Genomic DNA, 23,732 nt, shown 5'->3' on the forward strand with positions numbered 1-23,732 from the left:
GGACAGTTTATATGTTGGCATAGAATGAAACGTAGGTCAAGATGAAGAGCGATAGATATAATTCGTTGCAGCCTTCCCTCACTCTCCATTCTCTGCTGCAAACTAGAGTGACGGAGCCCCCACATCCCAGCATCCCTCTCTGGCTGCCATTCAGCCCCATCGATCTGACTCAGGGCCCAGCCACCCCGAGGGAGACAGGGGCTCAGAGACACTCTGGCTCTTTTGTGGAGGGGATCCACTAGTTCAGACTGACAGCCGACAGCACTGATAAAAATACGTCCCCCTCCTTCCTGTATTGTCCGGAACAGACATGCTGTTCAAGATGTGTAACCTTTAGAAAGCCAGCCAGACTCTAACCGTCTCTCTGTCGACCATAATCACTAAAAAGTGGAATATTGCCCAAAGCATCATATCCTTTGGCATTCTCTCATCTCTGCAGCCAATCTCACTTTATTATTTCCCACTGTGATAGTGGAGGCTAGAGGTTTTTCTTTTGCTCTAATGATTTATAAATGTCACTTTAAGCCAGTGTCTCTTAGGCCAATTACTCTAATACTTCCCTTGTGTATCTACATTGTACCTTTAGTACATAGTCATTTCTCTAAATCGCTGCTTCTGAATAATATTAAATGTACAGAAAGTTGTGTGGCTTAGGTTCTACATTGCTAAACAGTGTTCACCATGTTTAACCCCGCCTTTTCTCCCCGTCATTTCTTCTCTTCAGGGAGGAGAAGGAGCGCTGGATCCGAGCCAAGTACGAGCAGAAGCTGTTCCTGGTGGGACTGCCCCAGTCCGACGTGCCCCTGGGGCAGCAGCTGCTTCGGGCGGTGGTGGAGGACGACCTGAGGTTGGTGGTGGTGCTGCTGGCCCACGGCACCAAGGAGGAGGTTAACGAGACCTACGGGGATGGAGACGGACGCACTGCTCTGCACCTCTCATGCGCAATGGCCAACGTGGTCATCACACAGCTGCTCATCTGGGTGAGTTGGCCCCGTCAGCGGTGGATGAATGTTGTTAAACTACAACAGATGTGGTAGTTTCTTATTATTATCATATTTACTTAATATGGAATATTTACTTTCCAAAGTTTTATCATATTTTCTGTAAGTTTTACTCAAAAGAAGAAGTTCCTTCCTGTTAATTCCTTAGATCAAATCAGATGCTGCTTATAAACTACATTAAACTAAACTCACTATCTAAGCTACAATTGGTATTAGATTCGTGGTAAAGTACTGGTTATCTTCTTTTTCAGTTTATTGCTACATTATTTTCCACTGGAAAAAGACTGAATTATTTACTTGTTAGTACTTTTCATCCAGACAAAAGTCTTTATCACGTGAATGTGATTTCACCCAAATGTTTAATATCTCATCTAGAATTCTTAGATATGTTGTCCATTTCACACACATTAAAAACACAGATATATCTCAGAGAAGTTTATTTTTCAATATCTCTCAAATTTTTAGTTGAAATGTGTTCAGAGCTTTTGACATTTTCCAAAAGCTAAAAAAGAAACAAGGTTCTTAAGCTTCCCAAACACAGTTTGAACATGCTGCACAAAAAATATGGAAAAACCAAAATGACTGCATTAAGTAAAACTTAAATTTTGACTATTGTTTGTATTAAAACTTTCAAAATGTATGGTCTTCTGTCTGATCTTTGTTTACGTTCCATCATTTACTCACTTAGTACGGAGTGGATGTGAAGAGCCGGGATGCTCGGGGTCAGACTACGCTGTCCTATGCTCGGCGAGCCGGCAGTCAGGAGTGCGCCGACATCTTACTCCAGCACGGCTGTCCCAACGATACAAGCAGCCTGACGTCCGTGCCCACGCCCAACATGAGCCGCCGCAACCCAAACCCAAACATCAACAACAACAACGCCCAGTGTGAGCTCAACCGCAGCATCAGCATCATGTAGGAGCAGGAGAGCAGCCTCAGATACAAAAATAAACTTCCCCCTGTCTATTCCCAGTACTTCCTCCTCTGTTCCACACTGTGTAACCCAGAATCAGTACCAATATAGAGATGTCAGGAGTGATGGACACATTGTTTATATTCCACTACACCAAAAAAAAAGGTGACGTGTTGAGTTCGGACATTGTACATTTTATTGTTTTATATCTGTTTTTATGTGTTAAATCTTTGTGTGTTTTTGTGTTCATTCAGTCTTGGTCTGAAACGATCATGATCAGCTTTAAGCTTTTTGTTTTTTAAGCCTCAACCAAACAAATGACTCACTTTCATACCTACCCCTACGAAAAGGCATTTCCTTAATGCTTTGAACATTTCCTTTTTATGTCTTCCCCGTCTGCGACATGAACAGAGTTTATAATGAGCGTGAATGAAAAACTTCTTTTAAATTTCTATGCCGGAGCGTAATAACATAAAAGCTGTGAGGAATAGTTTTGCAAGTGACAAAACAATGATGTGGGAAAGAAAGTAAATCTTCCATGATGTCAGCTGCCGTTACAGCTTTAGTAATGATGCATGTCTTCAACACAGCTATCAAACTCTTGACATACTATCTGTATACAAAGGCAAAGCAATTATACTTGAAGAGGCCAAATGATTTAGATACTTAATTCACAGGAAAATGGGTTCAGAACATCATAAAGGAGTTGATTGCAGAATTCCTGTCTGGTAAAAGTGAGTCATTTCCTTCGCTACCCTTATCGTGATCCTCCTGCAAAAGTGTCCGTGACTATAGAGGAATTAAGAGTCCTAATGTTTTATGGCCGTCGAGCCACAGAGCTTTGTAATGGTGCCTCTTCAATCAGAATTCATTCAAATTCAGAGGTTTGATTGAAACTGTGAAATTGTACCATTATGATGTCTTTGTTTGAGTAATTTTCCGATTGACGAGATAGTCTTGATAATTGTTTGAGGTACATTAGCACAGTTTCAAACCATAAACCGTACTGGAAAATCCTTTATTAAAATGGTACTCCAGAGAGCATTTTACTCTTTTTGTTGCTGTGAATTACATATACAGTGTGTGCATCCATAGATAACTGTACGATACGTATGTGCGTGCGTCTGTAACTGTGTGCATAGAGATCAACTTGGGATTTGTGTTCATAAACGTCGGAGAAAGGACACTGGAGAGGAGAAATTTGAGGACATAACTGTGTTTTAATGTACAGACCTCTGTAAAAAAGTAGTTCTTGTTCCCTCACCTTAATCCTTACATGAAAAGTAGTTTTAAATGAACTAACTCTGACATTAAGGGTGAAAAAACGTAAAACTACATGACCTCCCCTGTCCTGAAAACCTGTCAGACTAAAAGCAGGGCACTAACAAACAGAGTTCAGGTGACTGAAAAAGAAGAAGAAGCAACATTTAGGGAATCAAATAAGCAAGGAGTGTTATCGAGGGAACTATCTTTGGCGTGACTTTGCTTTAATACAAATATACAGTATTCCACAGTCATGATAAGCCAACAGATTTGTATAGTAAATAGGACTTTAGCGAAGAAAATAATTCAGGTGGAGTTGGCACTATGTCCACAGTGTATTTTCCCTTTTGTTCAACTGCCATTATTGAGCTTCTAAATGTCTTGATTTTATGGGTTTACAAAGGCAGGATGTATGTTTACAGAGCAAGTTTTAAACTTGGTACCTTTTATTCTGATGTTTCTTTACAGTATTTCTGTTTCCATAGCCCATGGTGGATGAACTTGTGGTTAAAAGAGAATGTTTATGAAGCCAGGGGATAGCTATATCGTCAAGAATTGTCAGAATTTTCTTTCTTGATCAAGACCATTCTTATATCTGTGCATTACAGATAGAGAGCAGGTGGTAAGGCTAACGTAGCAAACCGTTAGCATGACTTAGCAAAATGTAACATGAAACTCCTTGTAAATGTACACATTTTCTTTTGGCATCTTTGTTTGTTTAGAAAATCAAACAAAAGGGATATGTATGTTTAAAAAAAGCGAAAGAAAGGCTAACTGTGTCACCCTGTTTCTAGTCGTTACGCTAGCCAAACTAAGCTAACTGCCTCCTCGCTCTACCGCCGTTTTTGATGCACGGCCATGAGAGAGTTTTCTTTCTTCTCCTCTATCAGGAAGAAAGCTAATATAAATATTTTCAAAAATAACTAAAACTTATTTTCAGCCACAAATTCAACCATGTTAGCTTATGTTTACTCGTACTGTACAGTGGTACTGGCCTTATTTCTGACTTCTACTTGACCAACATTTCAGTGTCCACCTGGATAACTGAGAGGAATTCAATGTGTATAGTGATTACCTGAACGCTTATTTACATACTGTAGATGCTGAAGAAACATTAGAAACCTGCCTGTTTCCCCCCCAATAGAAACATGAAGTGTACATATTAGCTTTATGCTTTTATCTGAAGACGATCTCCTCCTAGAGAAACAAACTAAACTGGTTTTAGGTCAACAGTCCCTTTGACCCCATGAACCATATTTTGTTACTTTTGATCTTCAGGCGTATTTTTACTCTCAGTTTGATCTCGACACTAACTGACCATCTTTGGTACTTGTGTATAATGATGTACATTTGACATATTTATAATGCAGTATGTAAATATATTTTTGTTTTATGGTTTTTTCTTTTGTTCAACTTAATTTTCCTATTGTAATTCCTTTTTACGTTCAGAACGTGAAACAAAGCAAAAGCTAAAGAGTAACTTGTTGTATGCTTGGATGCTTGGCTGACTGTTGACCTATTAATAAACACTCAAATAAAATGATGTAGCCTTTCCCTGCGTTTAGGGGAATCAGCACATTTGTCTTGTTCATGTGTTGTGTAATCATCGTCCATCACGATCCTGTTGCTTCTGCTGACGGCTAACTAACAAGGTGAGACTCTCCTTCAAATTAAAAGTCTCCCTTTCACTCCAACAACTGCTGCCATTTCATGTTATCCATTTTTTCATGTTCCCTCATCAAACTTCATAGAGAAATTCAACATCAGTGGAAGAAACTCACTTTTTGTTAATCGAAAGAAAACTCAGCCAAGCCAGTCTGGAGGTAAGTAAATCAACCTCTCCACTTCCTGCTTGTGGTAGCCCCCCTCTCCAACAGTTGCTGAAAGAGGATTAAGATAAAGAGCCAGGCTTAGTGTCAGGCAGCACAACACGGTGGGGAAAAGTGAAAGGTCTCGGTGTTCAGAGGAGTCAAGCCCTCACTAATCCACTTCTTATTTCCTGCTAATCTTGTCTCAGCATATCTTCATCCCCTTCCTCTCTCTGTTGGCTGCCATTGTTGAAGCTTTTATCACCTGGTTTATCTCCAGTGTTTCCTTTTCCTCCCTCCACGCTGAGTAGACATGGAGCCACAATGCCCTGAGTCACGCTTAAAGACCCTGAAAACTTATTTCCCTTAACCTCCATAGTGGTGGCAGTGGAACCCTACATGAGGCAACTGTCAATCAAAGTTTGCTATAAGCCCCGTTATATCAAATTAAAAAAAGATTTATTTTTACACCTGTGCACTTTTCTCACTGGTTTGATGTGTTCAAGGTTGTCTTTATTATCCCTGCGAGAGGGCAATTTGTTTTGCAGTCAGCAGTAAAACACATCTAGAGTCAACAACAATCTTGGTTTGGAAAAATTCAAATGTGATCTGATGAAAGATAATTTCACATCCAAAAACAAATGTTTGGGCATATAAGATAAAGTTTTTAATGTTTAACTATAGCTATATCGAGAAAGAGACTTTTAAAAGTTTATCTTATTTGATAGTTCTTATTAATGTTAAAGAGAAAAATGAAAATTTATATGAATAAATCAATAAAAACTTTTGACTAAAGAATCCCATTTCATGACAGCCCCATAAAATACCTTTTAATCTCAGTCTGTTTAAAGATTAGGGAAATACATTTTTTTGTACCTTTCTAACCAACCCTTAATTAGTATGTAGGCCACTTTTTAGCAGTACACTCAAGACGCTAACTCAATATTGGCTCATCACCACCTTAACGTTTTTACGGCAAACTTGTTAAGAATACTTACGAATTAACATAGGAAGCAGATAGGGATCATGGCATTAGCTTCCAGTACCACCCTCGAAGAATATATATTTTAAGGGATGTCTGATTGATCGCAGGATTACAAAAAATAATCTGGCCCGATATTCATGAAAAATGGTGGAAAGGTAAAGCATGGATCAGGGAAGACCCCTTTAAATTTAAGTGTAGATCAGGCTCACATTCATTGACGAGCAATTAAAAGCCAATCCAAGTCGGCACAAGCATTCATATCAACCCAATCAAATTCTTATACAACAAATATTGTAATGTTGTGGTTTGGCTTGAAGATTTACACATCATAGAAGAACTTTTGGCCTTCACAGCTGTCTGTGCTCTAAATGTCTTTATGGTTTTAAGTTGTGTTCGTGTACCCCTGACAAACTTTAGTCCAATATCAATCATGGAACCCATCGCCTTATCGTCTGAAGCTTTTGGAAGCAAAGGACAACTTTTTCAGCTTCCAGGGTAGCCACCTTTTAGCAATAAAGGACTTCAAGACAAGACTTCTGTCACCTTTGTTTACAGTTCGACTAGAACATTTCTGAAGTGAGAATGCAGTTATGTAAGACGTAATGGGAATTTATAGATGACCTTTAGTGCACCGGTGTGTTAAGACTCTGTCCTGACTCTTGTGCGAGGGTTGTGGGAATGCCCACTGAACAGCTAGTGGATGATACTTCTGTACTATGAACGGAGACAATACCTAAATCCAGTACTGCACCTTCGGTTGCAGCTTTTCTTTTAGAATCTGTAAATGGAGATAAGTCCGACATCGACTCTACTTTAGTTTCCGGTCTCTACAAACCAAATATCTGGTTAAATGTGCAACTACTGTTCTACTACTTTAATTACTTTGTCTTTAAATTGGTGCTTGGCAAGTAGTGAGCAGTACACTGAGTTTTTATAACTTCCCTTTCAGTGGAAAACAATTTTAATGAAGGAAAGTGAACCAAAGTGATATAGTGGACACAAAAACCCAAAATGGAAGGAAAAATATGATTGAAAAATGCCCTACAGTTTTAAGTGTGATGCTAACTGCAGAGTCAAGTGAACCCCTTTTTTGTGAGATTGTCAAAACAAGTTACTTTTGTCATAAAATAATAAATGTGATCTATTATTTACATAAAAATATTTTATCATACCAGCTGAAGTTTTAAATCTTAGTGTTCAGGTGCTTTAATTATTTAAAGAACTACTTAGATTTACTAAACTGAATCGTTTTACTCCACATCTCGTGACAAATACGACCAAAAGAATGAGTCCTGTGATTTATGACCATGCCACAGACTTCTGCAGACCCCGGCCACTCGTGTTTGTTGTGTTGATTCTGGAGCGCTCGCCTGCACTGCTGTGTGTTTTGATATTTCATCAGGGCCTGCTAAACAGTGAGGAGGGCTCTCTGCCGCCCACCTCCTCTCAGACAAATTGCCTCCAAGATTGCAGAGGTGGGTCTGAGGCTGATGGATGGCTACACAAAGACCTGACGAGACCATATTTGCAAACATTAAAATCATATTTCCATACTGTGTAGGAGCTGCTGGGCCACTTTAACAGACGTGGCAGGTTGTAACATAAATGTTGCTTTAAGGCGCTCTGGTCTCACATGCTTGTGTCTTGATTTGGAGAGGTTACAGTTGCTCAATGTTTTTTTTCCTCCTCCCTTCACCCTTTTAACCTCTTTAAGAAGTAATTACATCCACCCTGCTCCCTCCATCCGACCGTCTCTCCATGCAGATCTGAACATCCATTTATCAATTTCAGCTCCATCATGTCTGACCAGTACATCCATGTTGCCCCCCTGCCCTCTCTGACTGACCCAAACTCTTGTCTGCGCTCTTTCATTTCCATATCCTTGAACCCTTCTCTTATCAGATGATGTCAGCTCATCCCTGCCTCTGTTTCTCTCCCCGGGCTGCTTCATCTCCACCTTTTCCTTCACCTCCTCTCTCTCCTTTTGTCTTACATAAACACTCCCTTCCCATCCCTCTCTCTCATTCTCCCTTTCTTCTTTTCATCTCTCTCTCTCTCTCTATCTCTCTCACTCGCTCCTCTTCCCCGTTGGCTTTCGCCTGCGTTTCTCTGTTAATTTGCCTGAGAATGCATTAGCTGTAATGAAGGCTGAGGGCCGAGGGAATCCTCCAGGGTTCCATTAATCATCCCCCCTCAGACAGGCAACCTTGATTACAAGTGGCAAGAAATTCATTAGAGCCGGGCCTCTGACAACTCTTATCTCCGCCACTAGATCTGACTCATTAGGCAGCCAAATTAAAGCTATGATGGCCCTGATGAAACTCATCGCTTGTTTATCTTGTGCGATTTGATGCATCTGCCCATACATCACTGTAGCCGCTGCCGTCCGGACCCTCCCAAGAAGTCAGGCCTGCAGTCAGCGCTGAGCAGGCTGCACTCTCAGAAACAGACAGTAATGCGGTCCATCGCTTTACTCTTACTCTCCCTTACTCTCCCTTACTCTCCCTCTCTCCAGGTAGGAATGTGGAAATAGTTTAATATCTTTGCTGGAGAGATATTCTGATATTTTTACTTTGTGATTCAAGTATTCAAGAATCGCAGAATGATACAAATACTGTCTTGTTTTGTTCAGAGGTGAGAAATCATTTTTTTGAACTCAGAGGTAGGTACAATTCAGTTTAATTCTATTCATTAAGCTTGACTGGTGTGAAAGTAACAAGGTAATACCAAAGTCATGTTAAGATTGAAAAGAAATGAGGAAGACCCAAAAAAAACCCTGTAATGTTGTTGAAGATTTGAGAGTGTGTACATGTGACATTTTGTATGTGTATGTCAGTGTGTAAGCATTGTTTCATATAAACAAATACTATTAGAAATAGATGCTAACTTGAGCAGAATGTAATTTGGTAGAAAACATTGAATGAAACACTTCATCTATAGGATGTCTATAATAACAACAACGATGACCCCAGTGCTGTGTCATGGCTCCTTGTCACCTCCACCGGGCTGCTCATAAACACTGAAATAGCCTTTTGCACTCTGGCACAACGTCGTGGAATTGAACCGTCTGTATTAGTCAGCTGTTGGACTTAATAAAACTTCCACTGACTGCTCCCTCACACCATCATCTCTCCTTCAATCCCCATCCCAGTGTCACAGTCTTGATATATGAGGTGGACAGCGGAATAAAGTTTACTACTCATGGACACCCAGGTCACCAAATGTATGTGTACACTCTGAGGTCAGACCATAAATTCATTTTTCAAAGTTGGCATCCATGGAAGAATTAAAAAAAAAAGAGAATAAAGTGTTCCCCTGCTGTAATCAGGAATAGAAAACATCATATTTTGGCTAAATGTGTATTGAGAATAAGGCAGGTTAATTTGATCAAATATTTATACTAATTAAAAATCTGAATTATCTGGCCCTATTCTCACTTCAACAGGTGCTACTGCATTAGGTTTAACATGGCTCCAGGCCTGAGTCTATTTTGGAACAACTAATCACTTTGTCTCATCTGAGCTGAGGTGAATTATTCCAACATGAGCCTTCTCTGGAAACAGTTCAGAGAAAACCAAACCAAGAGAGAAGCATGCATAATGTAAAAGTTTGCATAAAAACATCAGGAAATGTTTCCACCTTTTCCTGTAAGGAGACCGATGTGGTCAGAGATTCTTTTAACTACATATTATTTAAATGTGCTGCTCTAAAATTTAAAATAGCAATGGAAGTTTCCATATGCGATTCAAGCGAGGGAGATTTCCATTCATTTTTCACTAAGGTGGTAAAGATTAATGTTGTGATGGGTTAAAGATGTTTAATGATAGGTTTTTACTTCTAAACCAGTCGTTTGTTACATCTTTATTTTGTCAAAGCTGATCAAATAGGCTACCAGAAAACAGTATGAGTTTTTTAAAGGACCTACAGGTGTCAGAATATCTGAGTGAATATCAAATGACATGACATTGGAAAATATACAATTTACAATATGACACTATTCAAGTTCCGTTTTGTATCCATTATTTGACAAACTAGAACATTTTACAGAAAATGCAACTTTTTTGCTGTTGTTGCATGTTTTGAATTTGATCTTGAGTCTCTTTTTTACATGTCTTATGAAATGATAAGGATATATATTTTTACGCACACAGTAATTGTATAATTTTACAACAACAACAAAAACGTGTTAAGGAGAGGTGCTGTGGGTTTGATATTCCCTGAGCAGTGACTGATAGATACGTGTATTACAGTGTGTTGAATGTGTTCAGTCTAATGACGATCCATCAGTCCAACTGAGACAATCCGGCCTCCTGAAGACAAATCAATCACTGATGTGTTTTTTTTTTTTTAAACTAACTATCTACCTTTCAGGTCCTGATGTGTCTGGGTTGAAACACATATTTTTTTAGCGTCAGATTATTTAAACGAAAAAATGTGTGAATGAAGCGAAGATAAAACCCCATAAAACGTTCAATGTTTGGAGAACTTTAAAAGCTCCAGCACGAAAACGCTTGAAATAATCATATAATAAATACATCACATCACATCATTTTGTTAACGTCTATTCAAAACTACAAATTCAAAATGATGTGCTTAGGATTTTAAAAAAACGATAAAATTTAGCCTAATATTTTTTTTAGTTCAGAAATATCAAATAATGTGCCTGGTTGAAATGAATTGTTTGATTAGATAGATTTGCGCAAAACAAAACCATAGTTACTCTATATTCTGAATAATAAAGATTCAATCTGGATTCAAACTTTCGTATAAAGCGATTTATTAGGTCAATATACTTTACACTTGTCCCTTGTTTGGTCATTATTTCCTTCACATCTTTTTTTTTCTTCACAAATTGCTGTCAACTGTGGAACCTACAGCCTCCAAACAAAACGTAAAACCGTCTTGACATGCAAATGTGCTCAACAAATGTACGAAACACAAAACAAAAAATCCAGCTTCACCAAAAAGGACATGCACAACAGAACATTTTGGCCCTACAAATAAATACTTAAAAAATCTTTACAGTCTCATCTCATAGTGCCCATTTGTACCAGTTTTAACCCATTTATATTTACATATTCACAGAAGAATAAATAAAAATGAAAGCATGTTGCCAAATAATTGTTCCTTCTTCTCTGCTCTCAGGCAGGACGATCGGCTCCTCCTGTTTGTGCTTCATGCGTTCAACATGTAAGTGTTTTTTCTTTCTTGAAGATTTGTGGTTTTTCTGAGTTCACGGCCTGGTCCCTTGTTCTATTTGTTGGTGCTGACTCCTCACTGCAAACCTGTTGACGTGCACTGGGATGGGGACCACTATTTTGGGGTTCCTCACCGGTTCTCCAGACCGGTTGTTCACGTTGCCGGCTTTGATCCGTTTCCACTTGGCCCTGCGGTTCTGAAACCAGATCTTCACTTGCACCTCGCTCAGTTTAAGCGCGTGTGCGATCTGCGAGCGTTCAGTCAGAGAAAGGTACTTTTTACAGTGAAACTCCTTTTCCAGTTCCAGCAGCTGCTCGCTGGTAAAAGCTGTTCGTCTCCTCCGGCTCTTCCCCGCAGAGCTGCCGGTGGGTAACGCCTCCTGAGAGCCGGTTTTCAGTTTGCTCTTCTGGGACAGGGAGCCACAGTTGTTCCCGTCAGAGAAACTTTCGTTCTCGCTGTCCACGGAGCTGTCTTCCCGGTCACTGCAAGCGGTGTCTGCGGATTTTCGGTCCAGCTTCTCGTCGTCTGAGCTGTACAGTTTGGTCTCACCTAAAATGTTGATAAAAGAGAAAGAAGAAACACACTGAGTCTCTGCTGATGATGGAGGACATCAATTATTGGCCCATTGCAGGCTGTTGGAGAAACCCTGAAAACAACTTTAAATGTTTTAATAGGTAGCATAAAAACTGGATTTTTAATTGGCCTGCAAATTGAGTCAACACTGGGTTGTTCTGCAAGTTTTTGGCAACTTGAAACAGGCTTAATTTCTCCTTTAAACCAAACAACTTTCGTTTATTTGAAATGTAAAGCAGGCTCTCAAATTCGGCATCATACGAAGAAAAATGTAGTAATATTGTAGGCCTACATCAAACCTGCTATTAAAAAAGAAGACTGTAAAAGGAATATTTTTTTAGTTCAATGTCACCAGGTCTGACTAAACTGATGAAGGATCGCCCAATTCTATTTAAACTGACACCAACATTCTCTATTTGAACACATTTTTACGCACAGTGCTCACTTTTTACGCAACGACCCTCCGGTTTAGTTTGGATAAAAAATACATCGAATAAACAATGAGCCCAAGCTTACCTGATATAGTTTGAAAAGTTTCTGAGAAGTTGAGCAGATCGGAGCCCTTGTCCCGGCTGTGGAGGTCGTCAGAGTGCGGACTCTCCAGCCTCCTCGCCCCGGGATCTGCTGCGCTCAAACGCGGGCCCGGGAGCTCTTGTGGCGGGTAGAAACTGTCCGGTGGATCCGAGAAACTTGGCATCGTGGTGGTGAGCGCGACCATGGACGGCACCCCCTGTCCTAAACTGGCACAGAACGTGTTCGTGAGGCGTCCCGCAAAAGAAGCCAAAGGCGCCAGAGGAGGTATCCCAGACGATAAAGGCGAGTGGGATAAAGCTTGTGGGATAACCAAAGGTCTGTACGGCATGAACATGGGGTAACCCGTGTAGAGCAGGTGTCCCGGTCTGGGCTGAGGAGTCCCTATGAGTGAGTCGATTGAGAACGCTGTCCCTGGGCCTGGTCGCTGCATGTTGCAGGCAAGTATTTTTTTTTTTACTAGTGGAAACTTGAAAAAGCAGGTGTCCCTTTTTCCCTCGGCGACGCGTAAAACTTTCAGTGCAAGAACGGAGCGGAGAGAAAGTAGATCCTCCGCCGTGTTGTCATTCCTGGGAGTGAGTGGACTGCTTCTCCGGATCTCTGCGCTCTTTCTCTCTCTCTCTGCGCTTTTGTTGTGAGCCCTGTCGCTACCTTTTCCCTCTTATTTGTCACACACTGAGACATAAACACACGCTCTCTCTCTATCTATCTAGCCAACTCCTCCCTCCGCCCCTCTCCCATGCTCCGAGTGTGTGACCGTGTGTGTGTGCGCAGAGAGAGAGAGAGAGAGAGAGAGAGAGAGAGAGAGAGAGGGCGAGAGCGCATTGGTTATCATCTGCAATACAAGAGGAATGAAAAGGGGGTGTTTCCCTGGGGGCTCATCCATCTTCCTCAAATTACGCTTCATTTCCTTATTCAGCCTCTGACTTTTTGGCCGTCTTGAGAGGCGGTAGTTTCCCAGTGGAGACCAAATAGACGGGTCGCCCCCCGCCCCCCTCGCTCAAGCCCCCCCCCTCCCCTTTTGCCAGGTTCACCATTGACTGCAAAACGGTGTGAGAGACTGCTCCAGCCCTTCCCCTTCTATAATCGTTGACCACACCAACCCAATCAGCTATTATTAATTTTGATTGATGATAAGTAATTACTCTGGATTCAAGGGACAGCGTAAAACAACGGAGCCTTTTGTTGGAATATTGGGGCCGATGGGCATCAGAGTGAGGAGGGAGGAGAGGCAGATGTTTCTCCGCTCTCTGGCCCTTTCTACGCGGATAAAAACAATGCGTTTGGCGGCTTTGGAAAAAAAAAAAAGAGAGAGAAGTGCTGCAACAATTGTTCCCTGGAGAGAGATACTCTGCGCGAAATTAGATTCAGATAAAGGAGGTTTATGCGAGGTCAACGGCAGAGTGCGTGGACACTGTGGCCAAAGTCAAATCGAAGTGGTTTCGCTTTTTTTTTTTGTAACTAAGGCGGTTTATTTAAAAAAAATTGTTTTATATTAAACTGTAACATTTCTAACGCATAATCTATCAAGTAAATCATGCGTAAAGTTTTTTTTTTCTGGATTAAATAATGCACAAATCACTTTCTGCGTTTAAGGAGATGAAATTCATCCCTGATCAAAAATGCATGTAGGGAGAAAAAAAAATCCCTTTTCTCTTTCCTTTAAGCACAAGTTTAATCGCAGATCATTTCACCTTTTAAATGGCAATGGGAACTGATGATGATTAGCCCTATTGAGTCCTGGGTGCCCGGGCTCTCCAACCGGTCGTCTGATTGCACGAGGACATAAACATATCACCAGCGGCTCTGATTAGAGATGGAGGGCCAGGCCAGGCTAATTCTTATAATTGCGAGTGACTCCAGCAGCAGCAGCAGCAGCAGCACTATTTGCTCTAGTGAAAACCATCTTTACACTTTTTATTAGTCCCATTTTAAAAAGAAAATAATCAAATGTATATGCAAATAAAATAATCATCATTCGGATCTATTTTTCTTGCTCCAAAAGTCTTACACTACTGGATGACCTATAGCACATGAAAGCATCTGAAGTATGTTCCAACAACATTATCAAGTTTGAATTGTGTCAGGAAAACTACTACTACTACTTAAATCTGTTCACTGTTGTTATTTTCAGTATAATGTAAACTGATCAATTAGTCCTGCAGGTAATTCAAATTGTGCTTAATGTGACGTGACCATAACGATGCCTCAAAGAGGACTTTTTTTCTTTCTAAAAATGACTGAATGGAGACTGACAGGTGCCTTACTGAATACCCGCCGTTTTCTGTGTCTCGTTTTCCCATCGTGTCAAAGTTTAAATAATTCGGTTAAAGAAGAAGGGTATCGGAATCTCGTTCAGAAAGTACATTTATCATTTTTATTGAATGTGTTTTATGCAGTAGTTACTCATATTTAAATATTGATTTGATAGCTACCCTTGCACATTGAATTGTTTAAATACAAAGGATTAATACGATTTTATTCTAAGTAATTTTTGTATGTTATAAAAACAATTTCTTCTCGACAAAACCCCGTGAATGTGGAAAAATTACACAAAACACCAGGCTACAAGCCGAAGCAAAGAAAGGACCGAGGAAAGAGAGAGGTAACATAACATATAAAGAAAAGTAAAAAAAAGTCCAAGAACATTTGTCACGTAGGTATGTTTTATTTTTATATCAAGCTTATTTCTTTTATATAAAAGTCCTAAATACATTAATGTCAGTGAGAGTCATTATTTATGCCTACATTTGATAGTTATCCTCAATCCTCCTAATGCGCATAAATATCAAACTATGTTGATATATTTATGTAGAAAAAATACAATTATCTTTTAACTCTCAAGTGCAGAATTATAATACAAACCGTGATCTTAAAATAAACAAAATATAAAACACAATTGCACATACGCTATAGAGTTTATCCACTCAAGCCTACAGCGCCCTCTTGTGGTGAAACATCAAACATGTAACTGAGAAGAATGATGAAAAATCCCTCAATCAAAAAGTGTCTCAAGTGTTCAGTGCTAGCGGTTGATGTCCCTAGTTTTTTTTTAGTTTTTTTTATCACTATTTAAAATGTGAACAGCTACTTCTTTCTCACAAATTGCAGCACTCATTCTCCATTTCACTAACTAAAAGCTCAGCACAGTGCTTTCAATGGATAAAACCTCTGTACTCCAGCAGCAGGTAATTCTTGATAAAGGTTGGCAGATCCAGTTTAGGGACCACCTGGTGTACTCGGCCATCCAGGACATTTCTGAGTTTGCAGCGAGCCAAGTGCTGCAGGGAGCGAGGAGTCATTGCCAGAGAGAAGACAGACTCGTAGAAGTCTTTGTGCTCCTGTTGGATAAAAAAAAGATGAATATGAAATCATTTCATGAGCCCTGATTTCAGTTGTCTCATTTTACTTTCAGTTGTTGTGGTACTAAGCAATGGAAATGTAGCAAAACTAAAGCAAGACATTCAGAAAAAAATATTGGCTACTGCATGTCCTATTATAGATATTGATCATTTGAAAGTCACATATCACAAACTACAGCTATAATGAACCTACACAACCTGCAAACAGATTTTATTTTGCACAATTTACTTACTCCTTTAATCATTTACAGCATTATTGCATTTTTACTTGGGAGTGATTCTGTATTTAAAAGCATTCATACACAATCCTCAAGGTATTAGGGAATATGTGTCAATGTCTGTGAGTCAAAAAACTTGATTGATTTAAGGGTTGCTAGCATCTTTGTGTTGTCAAGATACTAAGCCAAAATGATGAAAAAAATTAAATTAAGACGAGAGAGACAGCCAAATACTTGCAAAGAAATCGAATAGAAAATCTAAAACCGTATTAAGAGAGTCAAACTGGTTGAATATTAATTAACAAGCTTGCCTTAAACACCTCCGGTGACACAGACTCCACCCAGGTGTCCGTGACTTTAAGGAAACTGTAAGCGTTGAGAAGAACCTCGATGGTGCGTGGAGACACACAGCAGTGCTTTAAAACCTAGAAGAAACATGTATGAATTAGTAGTGTTAGTCTTTGTTTAGGCACAGACCACAGCTACACAGCCATATAATCATCACTGAAGTTCCTGAGTGAGCCTGTGACTCCATAGAACTGAAGAAATAAAGTAATTAAACACTTGTGAAATGAACAGATTGGTCTTCCCTCCAGGGGTTTAACTGGAAATTATGCAATTAGTGCTAATTAATCTCCTATTAACACTTGCCTAATTAGGAACCAGGCATTTTGTCTCATGCACGTGGGTTCACTGATAGTTGTAGTCTGTTCCCCGCAGAGAGTGCAACACTTCATGTTGTGTCATGAGATGGGAATGATTTGAATTGTGAAGTTGTGAAGTCTGGAATTTTCCAAGGAAGTCTTAAGTGTTTCAAGAATTTCAAGGTGTTACATGTGCTCAAGTTGCTAATTATACTAAATTAGCCACCTTGATGAATAATTGGTTCGCATTGAAAAATACAATTATGCTACTACAAACCATCCTGGAATGCTTTACCCCTCATTAAATGTATGTGCATTTGCGTTTTCACCATAAATTATTCTATATAATATGTAGACTTTTATTTCTTACCATGGGCAGAGCTCCAGGCCACACTCGTATAGAACCATGGTTGAGCAAAGCACGGACAATCCTCTCAGGCTGATGGGAAAACTTGTAGCAGACCACCTTTAGGACGTTGTGCATGGGAGCTTCACCACCGTAGTCCATGTCGTTAACACAGGCACCGCTAGCCAGCAGAAGATCCACTATGTCTGGGTTGACGTTTTTACAGGCCATGTGTAAAGGATTGCGTTTGTCCTGGTCCATGGTGTGGACGTTGGCCCCGGCCCCCAGCAGCATCTGGCACACTGTGAAGTAATGTTGGAGCTCCCGCAGCTCCTGGGGTTGTGAACAAGCTGCGTTCAGTGGGGTGAGACCCTCGTCATTCTCTTTGTCCACAGCAGCTCCATAGCGCAGGTAGAGATCGACGTGGTCAGGAAGGCCATTCCTGGCTGCCACGTGTAAGGGAGTGTCATTTTCATCTAGAGTGCGACCATTAATAGCTGCACCATACTGAAGGAGATACTTGGCACATCTGCAGACAGAATCACAGAAACTTGTTTTGTAACTTTACACAAGTTGTATCACACATGTATCAATCGGCATTCCTGGAAGTTTTTATTTGACTCATAATCCTTTATCACATATGCCATGTTTAGTTCATTAAAATATGAAGTAATATAGCTTAAATTCAGAGTAGGATGTTGTAGCTAAAGTTTTCACAAGACTGTGATCTTGCTCATCTATTTATGTAGCACTTTTAGCTATTTCTTTACAATACTCTCCCTGCTAGATTTTGACCCTCCTAAGTAGCCGATGGTTTTAAAGTAAGAGAACGTAACTCTTAGCGATCATCTCTCTCTTGAGAAAACTTGTATTGATTTAGCAATTATTACACCCTTGCTTATATTAGTCCAACCAGGGATTCTGCTGCTACATACTTCCTTGGTGTAGCAATACAATGATCTAACAATGGCTTATGCTAGCTGTTAGCAAACTTTAGTTTGATGATGCTCTAAAGTCTGTCATCCTTCTAAAAAGTTGGGCGAAATAGCAAAAAGGGACACATCTATTAAAGCGTTTAGGGACTTTGTGGCTAGTCTAACTTGGTCTTGTATGATCAGTAGGCCTGGCATGCGACAGCTAATTCATGTTAGAAAATGTTGGTATAGCTAGCTTTACTGGCTTGTTGACTCTCCTAATGAGCCACCAGTTCATGTTTCAGCATTTATCTGATAAGACTCTTACAACTTCCACTTAGCCTGCTTTTCACCAAATCATGAGTTGTACCCTCTTGGGCACAAGTACCCTGGGTTAAGACTCACTGCATAAAGCATCAGCATACACATAGTTTTATTCTAGACACACTTAAGGGAATACACTCTCTCTACTTTACTCACTCAAAAGACTCAGGGCTCGAGCAAACATGCAGAGGCATTAGACCATCTTCAGAGACAGCATTGGCGTTGGCGCCGTGAATCAGAAGCAGTTTGGTACATTCTGGTTGGCAGTTTTCACAGGACTCGTGCAGGGCTGTGGTGCCTCCGGGTGCCAGGTCTACATTGGCCCCCCGCTGCAGCAGGAGCCTCAGACAGTCTGCGAAGCCTCGGCCAGCGGTGATGTGAAGTGGTGTGGTCAGTTCCTGCTCATAACTCAGAGACCAAAGTCCTAAAATCAGACAGAACAGTTGAAATCAGGTCAACTTTACGTTCAACCCTTTCATTGTAAATAACTGAGCTGACATGCCAGATGTAAATAATCCAAAACATTAGATATAGAATTATTTAAATTACTAGATAAAACATAAAATAATGCTAAAAAAAAAAAAAAAAAGCCCAATAGCCAAAAAAAAGTAAGGCCATGACTGTTCAGCACAACTTTTTGTATGTTTGATATAAAACCAAAATCTCTGGCAAACCTACTCAGGCCTCTGTAGTTAAATCTAAAGTTCTTCCATTCCTCTATGTTGCTGGTGTCATAAACAGCATCAATAAGGTAGCAATACTCGTCGTCGTCTACGATACTGAGCATCGTCAGCTCATCGCCCACAAGCAAAGAATTCCAGAACTGCAGAACACAGCCACTGGCTTTCGCTGTGGCGATCACGTCGTTCCGGTACTTCTTCTGTTTGTGCCACTTGATCTTAGGAGCTACATACGCCATACTCAAGCTTGCTCTCCAGCTATGCTGTACTTTGAAGTTGAAGTTGTGTGTTTTCTCATGAAGGAAATAAACACTTATGCTTGGTTGTTTGTGCACACAGGGCTATTTCAGGGTGGCGTTATGTGATATTTTGGCTGACCCGATGGACCTCTCCAGTGCAGTGATGTGGGAGCCAATGATCAGTGTGCTACATGTCACCTGCACACTGACTCAGCTAAACCACTGAAGTAAATCAGTAAAGCTCTTCTGCATTCAAATAATTAAAAGGAGAAAATAACTGTTTTTTGACAACAGAATGATTTTGTAAATATTCAGCATTGCACAGCGTATCTATCCAACGTTTGAACTTGAAGTAAGGGATGATCATTTCTAGCTATCCAACAAGCCAAAATGGACACAAAATATAATTCCTCTGCAAAATCAAAAGGCAAGCAGCTCACTCTGCCATAGGTGAAAGGATCCAGTCAGATTGTGTCATGGACATATGATGGATGCTATAAATATTGCTCTGCAGTCTTTTAATGCTGCCTCAGAGTAAGATGCACCACTTACACATTGCTCTTAATTGAAAATTCAAATCATGTAAAACCAGGGATTCATTATTTTGTATGCTAATTTCCAGGAAAAGAAGAGTCAATGATGATGTGCACAATCATAAGAATTTCTAAATTAATTCCTAATGAAGACATATGTCATCTCCTACCTTCTCCTGTGGCGACCCAGCGCATTTCCCCTCCTTGTGGCTCGATGATGAGGTTTGCTGTGGATCCTCGAGGAAAGAGGTGCTGCATAGCCTCCAGGTCTCCGGTATACAGAGCATTTTGGACGACCGCATCCTGGCAGACAGCTGCAGGCAGGGCCGTGCTGGTCCTCAGCGGTGCTCTGTCCCTGGCCTCCTTTTTCAGCAGGTAGTTATTGAGCTGATGGGAGGCAAGCTGCCTCTTGTACTTGTGTCTCTCCAGCATGTCTTCATCAAGTTGAAGAGAGCGTAAGGCCATGGGTGTGAAGACAAAGCTGCCTCGCGACATGCTGATATCTCGCCTCTCACCGAGGAAAGTGGTTTTGTAAAACGTGTATGATGAAGTGAAGGAGACTCTGAAAAGGCCTCTATCTCTGTTGCTGTTTCTTTCTCTCTGGCTAATGTCCACTATGTGCCTGCCGGCTGTTCACAAGGTTGGTTCACAGACTTGTTTTGATATTCAGTATGTGACCCTCCCTGCAGTGTGACAACTAATGCTATTTTTATGCCTCACATGCAGACACTTGAGCCTCTCCTGTTTGCCTCCAGCAAAGTTACAGCCTTGAAATGTTTCTGTGTCAGGCTGCAAGTTATAAATGAGTTGACACTCAAATCACTCAAAGCATTTTAAATACACATAATCTTATTGAATTTACCTTTAATAACCTCAAATATGAGGTTTATTTCTTTAGCAAACAAAAAAAAAACTTTTTCCAAGTATACTTTATTTTGTGCATTTACACGTCTTTTACTTTAAATGTACAGAGCAAGGCAAGACCATACAAAGGGCTGTTAGCCCTGTTACATCCAAAATGATGCATTCCTAAGGGTGCCTTTTGCTGTTTAATTCAAACAGTAAGTAAGCTGACTTAAACATTTGGGCAATTTTGAAGGTCAAATTCTGTTAGAGGAAGAGCAAACATGGATGCCCTATTTGAAAGCCCCCATGAGAATGTGTTTGCAAAATGTCTTTCTCTGCTTTCATTTTTTTTTTTTTTCAACAGCCTTAATGGATTTTGTGTATCCACATGGCTCCCTGTATTAGAACATTAGGCTGAATGACTGGCAACCGCTGTGTCACTCTGCCGTACGTGTAGAGTTCTAACGGTGGAGGGATGGTGCATAATTAAGCCTCTTAAGCTTACTCGCTAAGCTTCTGATAAACATCTATTTTGACTGATGGACCGCCATGTTTCCAATACTTCTGGAACACTTCAACGAAAACTGATTCCATCTCTTTACTCCCTAGACCCAGGAGAGGTTTTCATGGCAGGAAAGGATGACTAAGAATCACACAGACGTGTTTGTTCCGTATTGGATACACAGTGCATCAAATACATATATTTGAATGTCTGTTTATCCACCTCTGTGTTGGAGTCCATCAAGATCCCTGTAAGCTCCGTGGAAAACCAGGTCAGCACCACAGGTGGAGAAATATAAATTTATAATATTTACTGAGAGGTTTTCACCTTCTTTGCCATTTGAACACACAGAAGCACCCCTGCATCTCATCTATACCTTAACGACTGTTCTGGTATGGAAATCAAGGTCATTTATTTTATGTTACAGTTTGGTAATAGATGCCACATTAAACTGAAGGCGAGTAAGAGTTTCAACTTTGAAAACACACATTACCAGAGAGAGACTAGGAATATTGTTTTTGCGGCTGGAGTACATCCTTTTAAATGATATACATAATGAGTTTATAATATGCATCTGGGCTACCTCCTCTCTACTTTGATGTCTTCCAAATGGCCCGGGTGTCATCAGCAAAACATGTAGGCACTTTCCCGCCTCATTGACTCCCAAATGTATTTTAAATATCATTCCTGGTAACGCAATTATTTAAAACGCTGAACTAAACACTTACTAATGGGGAAAAAGACAGCGACTTCGATAAATTCATTTCTCAAATGGTGGGCACTCGTGTTTCTCTTTTATTTTTTTTCCTTTCAGCAGCGGAGGCAACTCTGATGGCAACAAAAAAAAAACATCAGCAATAGTAACACCCCCTGCCCTCACAGCCCCCCTGTGGACATATTAAATCTTTGGTTTTCTCACATTACCCACCAGTAGCCGTCTCTCCTTGGTTTTTCTGCACGGTGGTCAACTGCCTTCCCTTCCCAAGGCGGTGAGAGGCTGGACATCAGCAACGGCCCTGATGAGAGTGAAGCACTTCATTTATGGAATCATAGGCAATTAGTTCCCTCTGATTATGTGTCTCTTAATGCTGTTTTGAGTACTGTGGCACACAGTAATACAGAAAAAGATTAAACTATAGCCCTCCCTCCACACTGAGCAGTCATTTAATATACTGAGAACATAATGAAATGTACACAGTAATTACAGTAATATTAAATGCTAATGGGTTTGAAATTGGATCTGTTGTTAGTCTAAGACAGAGTCAGTGCACACCAAGAAAAATCTAAGTTTTAAAAGAGTTACCATGATGACGCAAGAGCACTCAATCATTCCTCAGGTATTTTATATAATGATGACTAATATGTAGCTTATTTCTAATTCTATCTGAAGTGGTCAAATCAAGTCTGGTAAATGTACAATGTAGTCTTTTACTTTAAGAGCAGTTGATGTGCAATTTTCTCATACCAGTTCACATCCTGGAAGTTTTTGAGATATATTGTATTAAGGTCACCATGGAAACATGAGAAGATATAATGAGCATGCTTAATTGGCTTATGACCTCAACTAAAGGGGAGTTAGAGGCTGCATTGGTCTACTGTTCCTGATTGACATTTTAGCTTATTCTGATTTTTTTTTTTGTCATTATGACCCTGACATTTTATAAGGACACAAAGCTCCTTTTATGGCCAATCAACACCGGTTTACTTCCACATGTATGGCTCATCACAGTCCACAATATGGTTTAGACTCAGTGCCCTGTTTGCAAATCTCCCCCAAGTCTCATCACAATGCTCAAGATGTTGGTAGAGAACCTAAATGAATTTATGGAGCCCTGAATTGAACAGTAGCTCCAAACTACTCTGTGGAAGCATGATTACTTTTTCTGTACTCTCTCAGCACTGAGCCCACTACCTATAATGTATTGTATCGGTCTTTGCAGATTCCAATTGTCTCTTAATGCACTGATCACCACGCAAATAGCCCTCTGTTTCATCATGACAATTGAGAGGTTCATATTTCAACCTAATAGTCGTGTATAACTTTAACCATCTATCACAACCTCATTTCATTGCGCTTGCAGTTAATACGCGCTTCCCTGCCAAGTGGAACATTTTCTAATGATGCACTCTCACACGAAAACAAGGCAAGCAAGTCTGGGCTCTGCATCACTCACTAATGCACCCATCTATAATGTGTTCATAGCAGTCTGCCTAAAGGAGACAGCAATGACTACCACTTGGCATGGGCATGAGGGGATATGGGGAAGGTTGCAAGATACAAAACCTAAATGGCCATGATAATCACGAACAAAGTCACTGCCATCAAAGACTGTATCCCCCTCATAATAACATCCGTTGATTTCACATCATTACCAAGAATACTGGGAAACAACCAAAATGGGTATCTCAACAATAACAGTCATTGGTGGGAGTCACATCAAGTGCATTATTGCAGTGAGCCCGGCTTAGGATGTTGACAAGGGTCGCCTAATAGGTGTATGTAAAGCTTGATGTAAACACCATCCTTATTAGAGAGACCTTTATCAGTTCCTGCATTTTATGCAGATTGGACTGTGCAAAAGCTGGTGTCATTATCTTGTAATCAAGTAGTATTCAGTTGACAGTGTCGTCTTTTTAAAGACCTGATTAGAATAAACAACGAGGATACAATGTTGCATTATTTCCTCTGTCACTTTATAAAAAGTAAATAATGGATCTTATCAAGGTTTAAATAGGCCCAAATATAGACTGGAGCACACTTATTACTTCGCAGCTTTAAAAAGTGCATAAACACTGAGGAATTACATTTATATGTCTACATCAGTCACATTTATTGCCAAAATTACTTGAA

The 23,732-nt window shown here is 40.2% G+C and overlaps 3 protein-coding genes across 6 annotated transcripts in view; 1 reads left to right on the plus strand and 2 right to left on the minus strand.

Annotated features, from left to right (window-relative positions):
- Positions 1-4,753, plus strand: part of agap3 (ArfGAP with GTPase domain, ankyrin repeat and PH domain 3) — a 117,865-nt gene extending 113,112 nt beyond the window's left edge. For all 3 annotated transcript variants that reach the window (XM_061044892.1, XM_061044893.1, XM_061044891.1), the window contains exons 17-18: positions 725-980; positions 1,690-4,753. In XM_061044892.1, coding sequence (XP_060900875.1) covers positions 725-980; positions 1,690-1,920 — 487 coding nt within the window. In that variant the 3' untranslated portion in view covers positions 1,921-4,753. The remainder of the gene's footprint in view (positions 1-724; positions 981-1,689) is intronic.
- Positions 4,754-10,718: 5,965 nt separating this feature from the next.
- gbx1 (gastrulation brain homeobox 1) lies at positions 10,719-12,968 on the minus strand. The gene is made up of 2 exons (XM_061044897.1): positions 12,259-12,968; positions 10,719-11,718 (listed from the first exon to the last, which is right to left on the minus strand). Exons 1-2 carry the CDS (start codon positions 12,704-12,706, stop codon positions 11,204-11,206), a joined length of 963 nt encoding a protein of 320 aa, XP_060900880.1. The 5' UTR covers positions 12,707-12,968; the 3' UTR covers positions 10,719-11,203.
- A 1,687-nt stretch (positions 12,969-14,655) lies between these two features.
- Positions 14,656-20,193, minus strand: asb10 (ankyrin repeat and SOCS box containing 10). Of its 2 annotated transcripts, none has more exons than XM_061043682.1 (5): positions 18,760-19,085; positions 18,238-18,505; positions 16,868-17,372; positions 16,165-16,278; positions 14,656-15,614 (listed from the first exon to the last, which is right to left on the minus strand). In XM_061043682.1, exons 1-5 carry the CDS (start codon positions 18,998-19,000, stop codon positions 15,429-15,431), a joined length of 1,314 nt encoding a protein of 437 aa, XP_060899665.1. In that variant the 5' UTR covers positions 19,001-19,085; the 3' UTR covers positions 14,656-15,428. The 2 variants fall into 2 exon arrangements, with proteins under 2 accessions (XP_060899665.1, XP_060899664.1); XM_061043681.1 differs by lacking the exon at positions 18,760-19,085 and adding an exon at positions 19,704-20,193 and having other exon boundaries at positions 14,662-15,614.
- Positions 20,194-23,732: the final 3,539 nt, after the last annotated feature.

The sequence above is a fragment of the Labrus mixtus genome, chromosome 8 (genome assembly GCF_963584025.1).
Source record: "Labrus mixtus chromosome 8, fLabMix1.1, whole genome shotgun sequence".
Lineage (NCBI taxonomy): Eukaryota > Metazoa > Chordata > Actinopteri > Labriformes > Labridae > Labrus > Labrus mixtus.